This window comes from Xiphophorus hellerii, chromosome 10 (assembly GCF_003331165.1).
Source record: "Xiphophorus hellerii strain 12219 chromosome 10, Xiphophorus_hellerii-4.1, whole genome shotgun sequence".
In the NCBI taxonomy this organism is placed as follows: domain Eukaryota; kingdom Metazoa; phylum Chordata; class Actinopteri; order Cyprinodontiformes; family Poeciliidae; genus Xiphophorus; species Xiphophorus hellerii.
In genome coordinates this window covers 24,194,590-24,207,685 of record NC_045681.1, presented here as the reverse complement: position 1 = coordinate 24,207,685, position 13,096 = coordinate 24,194,590, and the positions used below count along the sequence as shown (strand labels likewise).

Below are 13,096 nucleotides of genomic sequence, written 5' to 3'. Positions count from 1 at the left end.
CTCCCGGCCCGAGCTCCGCGGAGTAACCGACGTTTAGCTGAAAGTTGATCCGATTTCGGAACGCTACTCTCGGCCAGCGGTTCTCCACCGCTCCCGGCCGCAGCGCCCGAAGGTTCACTTAGGGACTATCAACAAATTACTGAACCTAACATTCCTGTCAAAGAAATATAATGTTTTCTTCAATAGCTTCCAGGTCATGTGACCTATTGACTCAAAATCACTTTGGAATAATTATACTAGTCTCTTTAGATGAGGCACAGTCATTTGTTTTCCATTTTAAATCATTTTCAATTTTTAATTAATTTTTTTCATCAAAATTGAGTGTTTTTCTTCAATAGCTTCCAGGTCATGTGACCTATTGACTCAAAATCACTTTGAACTTGTTCTAATAGTCCCTTTAATTGAGGCACAGACATTTGTTTTCCATTTTAAATCATTTTCCATTTTTTAGGAATTTTTTTCTTCAAAATTGAGGGTTTTTCTTCAATAGCTTCCAGGTCATGTGACCTATTGACTCAAAATCACTTTGAAATAATTCTAATAGTCTCTTTAGATGAGGCACAGTCATTTGTTTTCCATTTTTAGCCATTTTCCATTTTTTAGGAATTTTTTTCTTCAAAATTGAGGGTTTTTCTTCAATAGCTTCCAGGTCATGTGACCTATTGATTCAAAATCACTTTGGAATAATTATACTAGTCTCTTTAATTGAGGCACAGACATTTGTTTTCCATTTTAAATCATTTTCCATTTTTAATTAATTTTTTTCTTCAAAATTGAGTGTTTTTCTTCAATAGCTTCCAGGTCATGTGACCTATTGACTCAAAATCACTTTGAACTTGTTCTACCAGTCTGTATCGATGAGGCACAGTCATTTGTTTTCCATTTTAAATCATTTTCAATTTTTAATTAATTTATTTCATCAAAATTGAGGGTTTTTCTTCAATAGCTTCCAGGTCATGTGACCTATTGACTCAAAATCACTTTGAAATAATTCTAATAGTCTCTTTAGATGAGGCACAGACATTTGTTTGCGATCTAAATTAATTATAAATTTTAAAACACCTTCTCATTGAAAAGCAAAATTGTCAGTAAAAGTAAATACTGACATGTGGGAAAAGATTAATTGCGAGACATGTGCTTAAAGTTTGTCTTTATGTTAACATTTAATTTTTGAACATTTTTAATGCCATTTCAGGTAAACTTTGACAACTATGAAGCAGTTCTGTCATTTGTCCTTGTGAACAACAATCACTGGAAGTTGCTGGTTTGTGATTTTTTGTCTATAATCAATATTTTTTCATTTTATGGTTTGGATAGAGCATGACATATTCACATTAGTTTTAATGAAATTTTTCTTTGTTATGCCCCTTTACTTTGTTGATCTGTTTTAGTACATCAATGCAGAAGCCAGAACTGTATTCCTAATAGATCCTGCACAAGTATCATCTGAGCTTGTGGACTCCCAAAAGGCAGCTAAAAGAATACAGTAAATAAAGCTCTAATAAATTTTTAAAATGTATTAAAAATTAATAAATTTGCAAAGTGACCACATAGAGATTGAGTTAAAAATCTGAATGTATGTGACATTCAGATTTCTGAATATATTATTGAAATATATTATCCATAACATTTTTTCAAAATATATTATGTAAAAAATATTTCTATTAATTTAAATGTTTATGTAAATATTAATTTCAATAAACTTAACATTGTTGTTGTTAACAGAAACTGATAAGAGGAAAGCGTGAGTTGTCTTATGAGTGGAATTACAGAATACAATTGCTCTTACACAAATCATTTTGTTTGTTATCCAGAGAATACTTCAAAATGAGAAGGACATGCCATGGAAAAACAGACTGGGTTGGGATCCAATGGAAAGGGGGGACAATGCGCCACCCTATTCAACAAGACGGAAGCAGCTGTGGAGTTATTGTAGTCAAAGTAAATTAATGAGTTCATGTTTTTTGTTATACAAGTGTGGATACTGTGTAATTATTATAGAGAAAAGTTGTCTATCATCAAATACAGTCTCTCTGGTTAGTTAAAATGGGCTTTCGGAATTGTGGAAAGAGTGTGTATTCACTTGGAGAAATACAGACTCCCCCAACAGTAGCCCATAACTGGGGTCAGTGCAACATGCCACACAGTATTTGTAATTACAGTTCTTTCATCATCTTCTAAATGTTGAAACATTTAGATGTTTCACTACAGGTATCTGTACTAACAAACATACCTGTTTCAGTATATGTGGGTACACTATATATGTCCACATGAATGTTTTAAGTCTGATGCATTATAATGCCATAAAAAAAGTCTTTAAAAACTTTTTTTTTCTTTAGATGGCAAAAGCACTGATGGAAGCCTTCCCTCTGATGCCAGATGTAGATTTTGACACAACAAAAAAGGCAATGAAAAGTGAAAGAAGAACTCTCGCTCTTCAAATCCTTGATGCATCAGGTATACCATGTGCATTTCGACTTACAATACATAAACATACACACATATATATTGCAGAATCTCCCCAGCTCTTACATTACTGAACCAGTCTTGACTGGTGAATTTAAGGTTTTTTATTTTATTTGATTAAGATCAACCACCATCATCAAAGTCACCACAATAACCTCAATAAATGTGAAAACTAAAACATATACAAACATTGTAATACAAAACATGAACTTAACCAATAAAGATAACAAAACTAAACAGACCTCGCTGCTTTCGCTGGGGAACACTAAGTTTTGATTTCTTTGTGACAAGCACATCTTGACAGTTCAATTAATTCACTGTTTCAATGACTCTTTCAACTTATATAGAGTCTGCCCTCATTAGCTCCTGCAGCCCGTGAGGTCAATAAAAAAAAAAAAAATTACAAAATGCAAATTCCATTTCACAAAATATAAACCACCAACAGTGCCAATCCAAACAGACAAAGATATCTAAACGATATGCAACATTGATAATTTAGAAAATTTACTTTAGTTTACAAATGTATTTTATATAATCTCCAAGTATTAATAATTTTAAATTAATTTTCTGAAATAATTAGCTATTTTGTTATATATATATATATCGATCTATCAATCTATCTTGTTTGAATATGCTGTATATTCTTCTTGATTACAGTATTTGATGACCACTGTTGGTGTGCGATGTGCGCTGCATACAAAGCCCCGGGGTCTGGCCCTGGAATGACAGACTGGGTGAGAAATCAAGAGTTGTCAATGTAAAATTCAGAATTAGACACAGGAAATGACTCTTGGGAGCCATGAAATGTTTTATATAATAAATGACAAGCAATTAAACACCAAACTGTGTGACAGGAGATGAGTAAGTTCAATACTGCTAAACATGTATATTTTCTTGTATTTGTGAACAGATCCAGTGTGACAACTGTGACCGATGGTACCATGCCCTGTGCATAAATATGAAGAGCACAGAATTTCAAAAGAAAAAAACAGGCAGTTGGAAATGTGTATTGTGTAGTTAATCTGAAAACTAGAAACTGTGTTCATTATTGTTCGAAATACGTTTTGAAAATATCTGTGGAAAATGAAAATGTAATATGTTTGTGTGGCATTGATGCTATTTGTGATGTATAAAGTGTACTGGAATCATTTCAAATTGATAAGTAATTTTATGACGTTATCTGAAAGCTATTGAGCAACAATCTTAAACTTTAAGGAAAAGATTCCTAAAAATTATAAAATAAAAACATAAAACATAAATAAATGTCTGTGCCTCATCTAAAGAGACTAGTATAATTATTCCAAAGTGATTTTGAGTCAATAGGTCACATGACCTGGAAGCTATTGAATAAAAACCCTCAATTTTGAAGAAAAAAATTCCTAAAAAATGGAAAATGGCTAAAAATGGAAAACAAATGACTGTGCCTCATCTATACAGACTGGTAGAACAAGTTCAAAGTGATTTTGAATCAATAGGTCACATGACCTGGAAGCTATTGAAGAAAAACCCTCAATTTTGAAGAAAAAAATTCCTAAAAAATGGAAAATGGCTAAAAATGGAAAACAAATGACTGTGCCTCATCTATACAGACTGGTAGAACAATTTCAAAGTGATTTTGAATCAATAGGTCACATGACCTGGAAGCTATTGAAGAAAAACCCTCAATTTTGAAGAAAAAAATTCCTAAAAAATGGAAAATGATTTAAAATGGAAAACAAATGTCTGTGCCTCAATTAAAGGGACTATTAGAACAAGTTCAAAGTGATTTTGAGTCAATAGGTCACATGACCTGGAAGCTATTGAAGAAAAACACTCAATTTTGAAGAAAAAAATTAATTAAAAATGGAAAATGATTTAAAATGGAAAACAAATGTCTGTGCCTCAATTAAAGAGACTAGTATAATTATTCCAAAGTGATTTTGAATCAATAGGTCACATGACCTGGAAGCTATTGAAGAAAAACCCTCAATTTTGAAGAAAAAAATTCCTAAAAAATGGAAAATGGCTAAAAATGGAAAACAAATGACTGTGCCTCATCTATACAGACTGGTAGAACAATTTCAAAGTGATTTTGACTCAATAGGTCACATGACCTGGAAGCTATTGAAGAAAAACAGTCAATTTTGAAGAAAAAAATTCCTAAAAAATGGAAAATGGCTAAAAATGGAAAACAAATGACTGTGCCTCATCTAAAGAGACTATTAGAATTATTTCAAAGTGATTTTGAGTCAATAGGTCACATGACCTGGAAGCTATTGAAGAAAAACCCTCAATTTTGAAGAAAAAAATTCCTAAAAAATGGAAAATGATTTAAAATGGAAAACAAATGTCTGTGCCTCAATTAAAGGGACTATTAGAACAAGTTCAAAGTGATTTTGAGTCAATAGGTCACATGACCTGGAAGCTATTGAAGAAAAACACTCAATTTTGATGAAAAAAATTAATTAAAAATTGAAAATGATTTAAAATGGAAAACAAATGACTGTGCCTCATCTAAAGAGACTAGTATAATTATTCCAAAGTGATTTTGAGTCAATAGGTCACATGACCTGGAAGCTATTGAAGAAAACATTATATTTCTTTGACAGGAATGTTAGGTTCAGTAATTTGTTGATAGTCCCTAAGTGAACCTTCGGGCGCTGCGGCCGGGAGCGGTGGAGAACCGCTGGCCGAGAGTAGCGTTCCGAAATCGGATCAACTTTCAGCTAAACGTCGGTTACTCCGCGGAGCTCGGGCCGGGAGCGGTGGAGAACCGCTGGCCGACAGTAGCGTTCATAAATCGGATCAACCTTGAGCTAAACGCCGCTTACTCCGCGGAGCTCGAATATCGAATATCCAACTTGAAACTAACTTCACTGCGGTACATTTACTTGGTCCTTCGAGAGCCGGATGCCAATACACCTGAAGGATTCCGGCAGGTCTGGTGGACCCCAGTACAGACTGTGCGCCCGGCAAGTTTCCTAGTGGAAACATCAGATCCTGTTCAAGGGCTGGAGCTCGACCTGCCTGCTGGGATCTGACGGTTGACGGTGCTCCAGGGAAAGACAACGGGGGTGAGGTGAGTGATTCTTGTTTAAAAGTGGCGAGTGACTGAGGGTCATTGCGCGCACAGAAAACCCTGTCAGTTCTAGACTCTAACAGGTAAAAATATTGCACGAAATCCGTAGAGGACGGCGGAGTCCTCGCGCAAAATTCCGTGGTTAGGTGGACGGAGCCTGGTGCCTTCCTGTTCTGGGAGACGGGGCCCGACGAATACCCGTTGCAAAAAGGACGGCGGAGTCCTGCGAGAACAGGCGCTTAAATTCCGCGACAAAAAATAAAAAAAAGTGTGTGATTGTGCGAGTGATTGGAGGTATAAATACCACTTGGTATTTTACCTCATATAAAACAGTAGGATTGTAACCAGCAAACCTCTTGAGGATGCAGAGGTAAGAACCCCCACTCGAAAGAGTTGAAGCGTGGGTTACCTCAACAGGTTGTTTCAATTGCTGGCCTACTGAACAGAACCCCAGTTTTTAGGACTCCCTAGGCGTCGACAAACTGGGCAAATTTCATAAAAAAAAATAAAAATGGGGAAAGGAATAAGTAAAAATAAGCCAACAGACAGTTTAAAATCAAATGACTGGAAATATGTCGAAAAACAGGATCCGGGTAAAATAAAACATTTAGATAAATGGATAACAAACTATGACTTTGACGGCCGTCTAAACTCACAAAAACTAACTTTACTGCAGGAAAATATCAAACAAAAAACAAAGTCAAATCCAAAGAAAATGCGCAAACAAGGGTATGACGATGTAGATTTCTGGTTAGAATTAGCACTAGAAAGGGAAAATGGGCAAAATAAATCTTAAAAAAAGGAGTGTAGAACAGAGCAAAGAAAAAAAATGTAATGTATTACAGCAACGAGGATAATGAGACTGGGTCAAGGAGGCAGATAAGGCAGCAACAGGCAGCGGGAGGGGGTGGAGAAATACAGTAGATGGTGATTCTAGAAAAAACACAGAAGGGGCAAAACAGGGAGGACAGAGTAAAAGAATATACCCAGATTTGCCATCGCCCCCGGAATATGAGGAGAGAGATAGTGACAGACCTATCACTAGATCAAAAGGAGAAAAGTATGAGTGGTCTAAAACTTTAGGAGAGAGCTTGGTGCAGGGAGCCACAGCTTCCAACGCACCTTCTCTCCCTCCCCTGTGTTGTCCTTCAGTAGGGAAAGATAGTCAGCCAAATACATCTGAACTGTATCCAATGATACAAGTGGCAAATCCTAATGCAGGGGCAGAGGGGCCAGCGGACACGATTCTGGTCTACAGAACATGGACCCTGGAGGACATAAAAAAGGCTTTAGCAGGGATTACATCTTATAAAGAGGATGTAAACCGTTTTGTTGAGGAGATGAATAGCCTGCGCCAGTCCTACCATCTGAACAGACACCAAGTCCAATAAGCATGGATGACTGCCCTAGGTAGTGACTGGCATCATGTTCGAGGGGGGTGGAACCCATTAAGTGGGTCTCCTCCTGTAGTTCTTGCACACAATGATGGGGAACTAAAAAACAGAGTTAATGCTTTAGCAGCAAGGACAATTCAAAGATATCAATGCAGAGCAAACTACACTGAGATAAGCAGAATCAAACAGAAGGAGGAAGAAACTTTTGATGATTATAGAGCAAGAATGATAACCGCATTTAAGATACACAGTGGGCCAGATGGCCTTTTGCAGCTAGGATTAGCTTTAGCAACCACTGATGGGCACATAGCAGTTAAAAGGCGGTCAGAAATAAAAGAGGAAGATTTCTTTGTCGTCCAGGGATATAGGGAACCATATTATTACTATTCATTGGATGTGCCTAACAGATCCCCACATAACATTGCGCAGACACTTCTGGCTGAGGGGCGTAAAGCCATCTCTGCCCCGCAGGATCAAAGATTTCCTGAAAATCTTCACATTACTCTTTGGTTTAAAACGACTCCGGGGCCTGATAAGAACTATGAAGCCAGACTCAACAAGGTCACCCCAGCTAAGATAACGGTGACCTATCTGTACACTGACGCAAAACACACCTCGGTGGCAGCAGTGAGCCTCCCAGAGGATTTAAAATTTTTGAAAAAAGGAGCTTTGCCAGTGCAGGTTAGACCTAAAACTGAATTTAGAACAAAGGTGAAACAGTACCCCTTAAAACAAGATGCACAGGAGGGTATAAAACCAGTAATTAAAGACCTTATTGAGGCAGGAGTCGTAGTGCAGTGTGAAAATTCTCCGTGCAACACTCCTATTTTTCCTGTTAAAAAACAGCCCCCTTCTGTCGGATGGCGAATGGTTCAGGATTTACAAGCAGTAAACAATGCTGAGGGCTCCGTGTGTACCTGACCCACACACATTGTTAAATTCTCTTAGATCAGATGCAAAAGTATTCACAGTTGTACACATCAGTAATGCTTTTTTCTCAGTGCCAGTTGATAAGGAGAGTCAATTTTGGTTTGCTTTTACTTTTGAAGGGAACAGGTACACATATACCAGACTGCCCCAGGGCTACTGTGAGAGCCCTACAATCTACTCTCAAGTGATAAGTGCCAGTATGTCAACATTTCAACCCCCAGGAGGGAGTCAAGTTTTGTTATATGTAGATGATGTTTTATTAGCCTCTCCAAACATGGATACCTGTAAGCAAGACACTTTTGCGCTTCTAAAACATTTAGCTGAAGAAGGTCATAAGGTCAATAAAAATAAACTCCAAATATGTAAAGAACAAGTAAAATATTTGGGTCATGATTTGAGTGCAGGGGGACGAACCATAATGGAGGATAGAAAAACAACAATTCTCCAAGCACCCAAACCACAAACAAAAAAGCAGATGATGTCCTTTTTAGGGCTAACTAACTATTGTCGAAACTGGGTGCCTAATTATGCAGAACTTGCGGCTCCTTTAAACAAATTAATGTATGAAAAAGATCTTAAAATGTCCTCTCCGCTGAGTTGGACAGATGAAGCAGAAGAGGCCCTTTCCAGAATAAAGCAGGCCCTTCTGTCAAGTACAGCACTGGCTCTACCAAACTATAAAAAACCTTTTGTTCAAATGGTAGATTGTAAAGGTCATTTTATGACTTCTGTACTGGTTCAACAACATGGTGATAAAATGAGACCAATAGCATATTTCTCTTCTAAACTAGATAGTGTGGCGTGCGCCTTGCCTCGCTGTGTGAGAGCTGTCATTCTATGGCAGTAGAAGTTAGTGCTCCTATAGTTCTGTTCCATCCATTAACATTAAAAGTACCACATGCGGTCTCAGCACTACTATTGCAGACAAATATGACATTCTTATCACCTGCCAGGCATCTCTCATGTATGTTCACTCTCTTATCTCAACCCCATCTAACTATTGAAAGATGCACTGTTTTAAATCCTGCAACATTGTTACCTCTCCCAGATGATGGTACAAAGCATGATTGTCAGGAATTAGCAGAACAAACGGCAAAGAGCAGGAATGATTTAAAAGACCTGCCATTAGATAAAGGTGAATTACTTTTTGTGGATGGCTCCTCGAGAAAAAATGAACAAGGGAAAACTCAAACCGGATATGCAGTGGTAACCAACAAAATAGTGTTCAAAGCTGAAACACTCCCTTCACATTACTCAGCCCAGGCTGCAGAATTGATAGCACTGACCACTGCATGTAAACTAATGAAAGATAAAGAAGTGACGATTTACACCGACAGTCAATATGCGTTTGCAACAGTTCACACCTTTGCACAGCACTGGAAAAATAGGGGTATGATAACATCAACAGGAAAACCAGTAACACATGCAGACTTGCTAAAAGATTTACTACAAGCTGTGCAACTACCAAAACAGCTAGCTATCTGTAAATGTGCTGCAGGAACAGATGACGTGTCCCTAGGGAATGCCTTCGCTGACAAGATGGCAAAGAAAGCGGCTGAGGGACAAATAAACGTGTTACATGTGGAGGAGAAATCAAACTTATGAAAAGAGACCCTAAGAGACATGCAACAATTAAGTCCACAAAATGAAAAAAATGTTTGGATAAAAAATGGAGCTAAAATAGAAGATGATATCTATAAATGACCCGTAAATAAACCTATCCTACCAAAAAATCTGTATAAATGGGCGGCAATATTGAGCCACGGTGTTTCGCATGTCTCAACAGGGGGGATGGTAGGACAGATACATGAACATTATACCACTTATGGATTTATATCCTATTCAAAAAATGTTTGTAGGGCCTGTTTAACATGCGCTAAACACAACCCTCAGGGCAATTTAAGACCGTGTAGAGGAAAATTTCCTAAACCGCAATATCCTTTTCAAGTAATACACATGGACTTCATAGAATTGAACAAAAGTGAAGGAAAAAAGTACTGTTTAGTGATAATAGATGCTTTCTCCAAATGGATTGAACTTTTTCCCACAAAAACCCAGATGCTTTGACGGTGGCAAAAGCACTCTGTAAAGATATCATTCCTAGATACGGAATTCCTGAAAAAATATATACTGACAATGGAACTCATTTTGTAAACCAAATTATAAATAAAATAGGGACCATGTTTCACATAGATTTAAAGAACCTCTGTGCTTATCGCCCTCAAAGTGCTGGGTTAATCGAAAGACACAATGGATTTATTAAAAATAGACTAAAAAAGTGCATTGAAGAAACCGGCAGGCCCTGGACACAGTGTTTAGACTTGGTAAAACTATACATTAACATTACAAGTACATCAGGGCTTACACCCTTTGAAACTCTATTCAGAAGGCCATATACAGTAGATTGCCACAATTTAAAAATCAATGGGAAACAAATGATGAAGCTAATTTAGCTGATTATATGAGAGTCATGTTAGAAAAACAAAAACAAACTGAAGATCACCCTTCTGTGTCCCAGCAGGAAACCATATTAGTGGAGCCTGGAGATTGGGTGCGAGTAAGGAGCATTAAGAAGAAACACTGGTACCCAGGTGGGAAGGACCGTACCAGGTGTTGCTGACAACCCCCACCGCTTTAAAGATAGCAGAAAGTTTCAACTTGGGTGCATTTGACACACTGTAAAAAGGTCATTTCATTTCAAAAGTAGAAAAAGCAGTTTGGGACGCTCACCGACCTACAGGGCAAAGTCCAGCGTACACAGCAGTGTTGTATAGTAACGAAGTAAAAATACTTCACTACTTTACTTAAGTATATTTTGGAGTACTTCATACTTTCCTGGAGTATGAAAATTTTTGATGACTTTCACTTTTACTTCACTATATTTCCGAACTTAATTGCGTACTTTTACTCCGATACATTTTCAATGTGTGGTTTAGTTACTCGTTACAAAAAAGCGAGAGAGAGAAACGCAAGTGTTTTGACCCCACCTACTGATTAGCAAGTAGCAAGTAGGCTACCGAACAAAGTCCGTAGCCTGCTTGCCTGGGCTTGTTCATCACCACCAATAGGATACTTCTTCTTCTTCTTCTTTTCTATTATGGCGGATCACAAGCAACTTTAAGGTGCATACCGCCACCTACTGTACATGAGTGTGTAGAAGCATTACTTCATATCTATTAAATTCTACTTTTTAATTTTGTATTCTTAAGATAAATAAACAATGCTTTCCTTAATTTGTGAATATCTGTTATGTTTCCTTCATTTCCTAATATACCTTTAAGATTCCATTCATGCCCCATATTTCTAACTATTCTCTTTAATTCTTCCCTTTTGAGTTCATTTGACTTACAGTTCATCAATATGTGTTCTACATTTTCTTTCTCTCCACATCTCTCACATTTATCATTATTTTTCCTCCCTATTTTATAAAGCATGTCATTTAAGTAGGTATGACCTACTCTTAATCTACTAATTATTATTTCTTCTCTTCTGTTTCGTTCATTAATGCTTCGAATTCAAACTGACTTTTGTACTTCATATAATCTTCTTCCTTTCTTATCTTCATTCCACATTTTTTGCCATTTCTTGATTTCTTTACTTTTAATTAGGATACACCTGTTTCGCTTCTCCCATTAAACACAAAGCAAGTCTCGCAATCAGTAGCAGTCACATGGAAATTCTATCTTACAAAAACTCCCCGTCCAACTTGAAGAAACACATCGAGGTAACTTCTTATGAAATGGTTATAATCCTCGTGTTTCAGTAACTATAGCTTGGTCACTAGGCACTACTGTATTGTGAAATCTTGACCATAAATGAACTTTGTTTGGCATTGTTTCAGTTCCACACGTGGTGTATTTAGCTTAGGCCTAATGTTGACTGTAGCAGGCTACCTAGACTCCTCTGTTCAAGGGGGGACAGAAGCCATAGCGATAGCAATTTAGACTAAATTTAACGAATATAGGAAAGGCAAGCAAGTTCAAAACCAGGTTTACAGATGCCAATAAGCTGCATTTTCCTCCCAGTTCTTTTTTTCTTTTGCATAATGACCAGTTGTGTGCACCACCTACTGACTGTAGGATTGACTGATTCACTGATTTGTGAAGTAGAGTAATCGTAACAGCTCTTTTTCTTCATGTTGGCCGCATTTTCTGTACTATTTATTTTTCTCATTTTCAGCACTGACCTTACTTGAAGGGAAAACTTAAGGCTTACAAAAACTTTGTATTTTCTGTCCTGGAGGGTATACTAAGAAGCTGGTTCAGTTGTAAAGCAGGTTAAGTTAACCTTGTGCTATAGGTAAAGCACCTAATTTTCTTAACTAAATGATGCCTGCAGGCATATCTATTAGCAGGTTTAATTTTGCCTGCACTTGGTTGTGTACATTATTTTAAGTGTATTTGACAAGTTTACCAAAATATAAAAAATGTCATTCAAACTGCATTTGCTTTGTTTTACTTTTTACTTGTACTTTTCATTACATTACTTGAGTACATCCATTTTTACAGTAATTTCCATACTTAAGTACAAGAAGTTTCAAATACTTTAAGACTTTTACTCAAGTAACATTTCAGTCAGTGACTTCGACTTTTACCAAAGTCATATTTTGGAGAGGTACTTGTACTTTTACTTGACTCTGAGATTTCAGTACTTTATACAACACTGGTACACAGGGGGCTAAACCAAATAGTTTAGTCATCTCAAAACTGGCGAAGGTTGTCCACAACCCTGTAGTGTCTTTAGGAGCTAAACAAGCTTGCACACTTAGTGAAATGGCGAATAAATATGTTGTTTTTGTTTTTATTTTATGTTTTCATTTGGGAATGATTCATGCCAGAAATAACTCTTGTAGCACCACTCACGGAGTAAGGGTGGGTATTCAAGTGTGTTTTCCACCTAGTTCTACTACCATTGTTTTAGTCTCCTGGGCAAGTATGACATCAACAAAAAAGAATAAGGGGCTAAACTACAGAGATAATACTTGGTATATGACAAATGATCTTTCTAATACCGGCTGGGAGACTTTAGTGGCTGACGAAGGTAATAAATGGACAAAAAACTGGGGTACCACCACATACGCACAACATCAGAAACGGATACTTAGTATTTCACGTACAGATGAAGGAGTACAGATAGTCATAAACACGACCGAGTATCCTTTGATTCCTCCTAGTTTTAAGGAAAAAACTGGCTCAACATGCTGGGGATTCTATTTGTGGGCTTATATATCAGGGGCTGATCCAAAATT

At 37.1% G+C, this 13,096-nt stretch overlaps 1 protein-coding gene and 1 long non-coding RNA gene across 2 annotated transcripts; both read left to right on the top strand.

The window, feature by feature from the left end:
* The first annotated feature begins 1,001 nt into the window (after positions 1–1,001).
* On the top strand, positions 1,002–3,748 carry LOC116726668 (uncharacterized). Its single transcript, XM_032573491.1, has 6 exons — positions 1,002–1,264; positions 1,392–1,486; positions 1,815–1,941; positions 2,340–2,457; positions 3,124–3,200; positions 3,377–3,748. The coding sequence occupies exons 1-6, from the start codon at positions 1,184–1,186 to the stop codon at positions 3,485–3,487; spliced, it is 609 nt and encodes a 202-aa protein (XP_032429382.1). The 5' UTR covers positions 1,002–1,183; the 3' UTR covers positions 3,488–3,748.
* A 1,289-nt stretch (positions 3,749–5,037) lies between these two features.
* On the top strand, positions 5,038–10,554 carry LOC116726686 (uncharacterized). The gene is made up of 2 exons (XR_004340644.1): positions 5,038–5,519; positions 10,370–10,554. It is a non-coding gene; the product is annotated as an uncharacterized LOC116726686 (long non-coding RNA).
* The last annotated feature ends 2,542 nt before the right edge of the window (positions 10,555–13,096 follow it).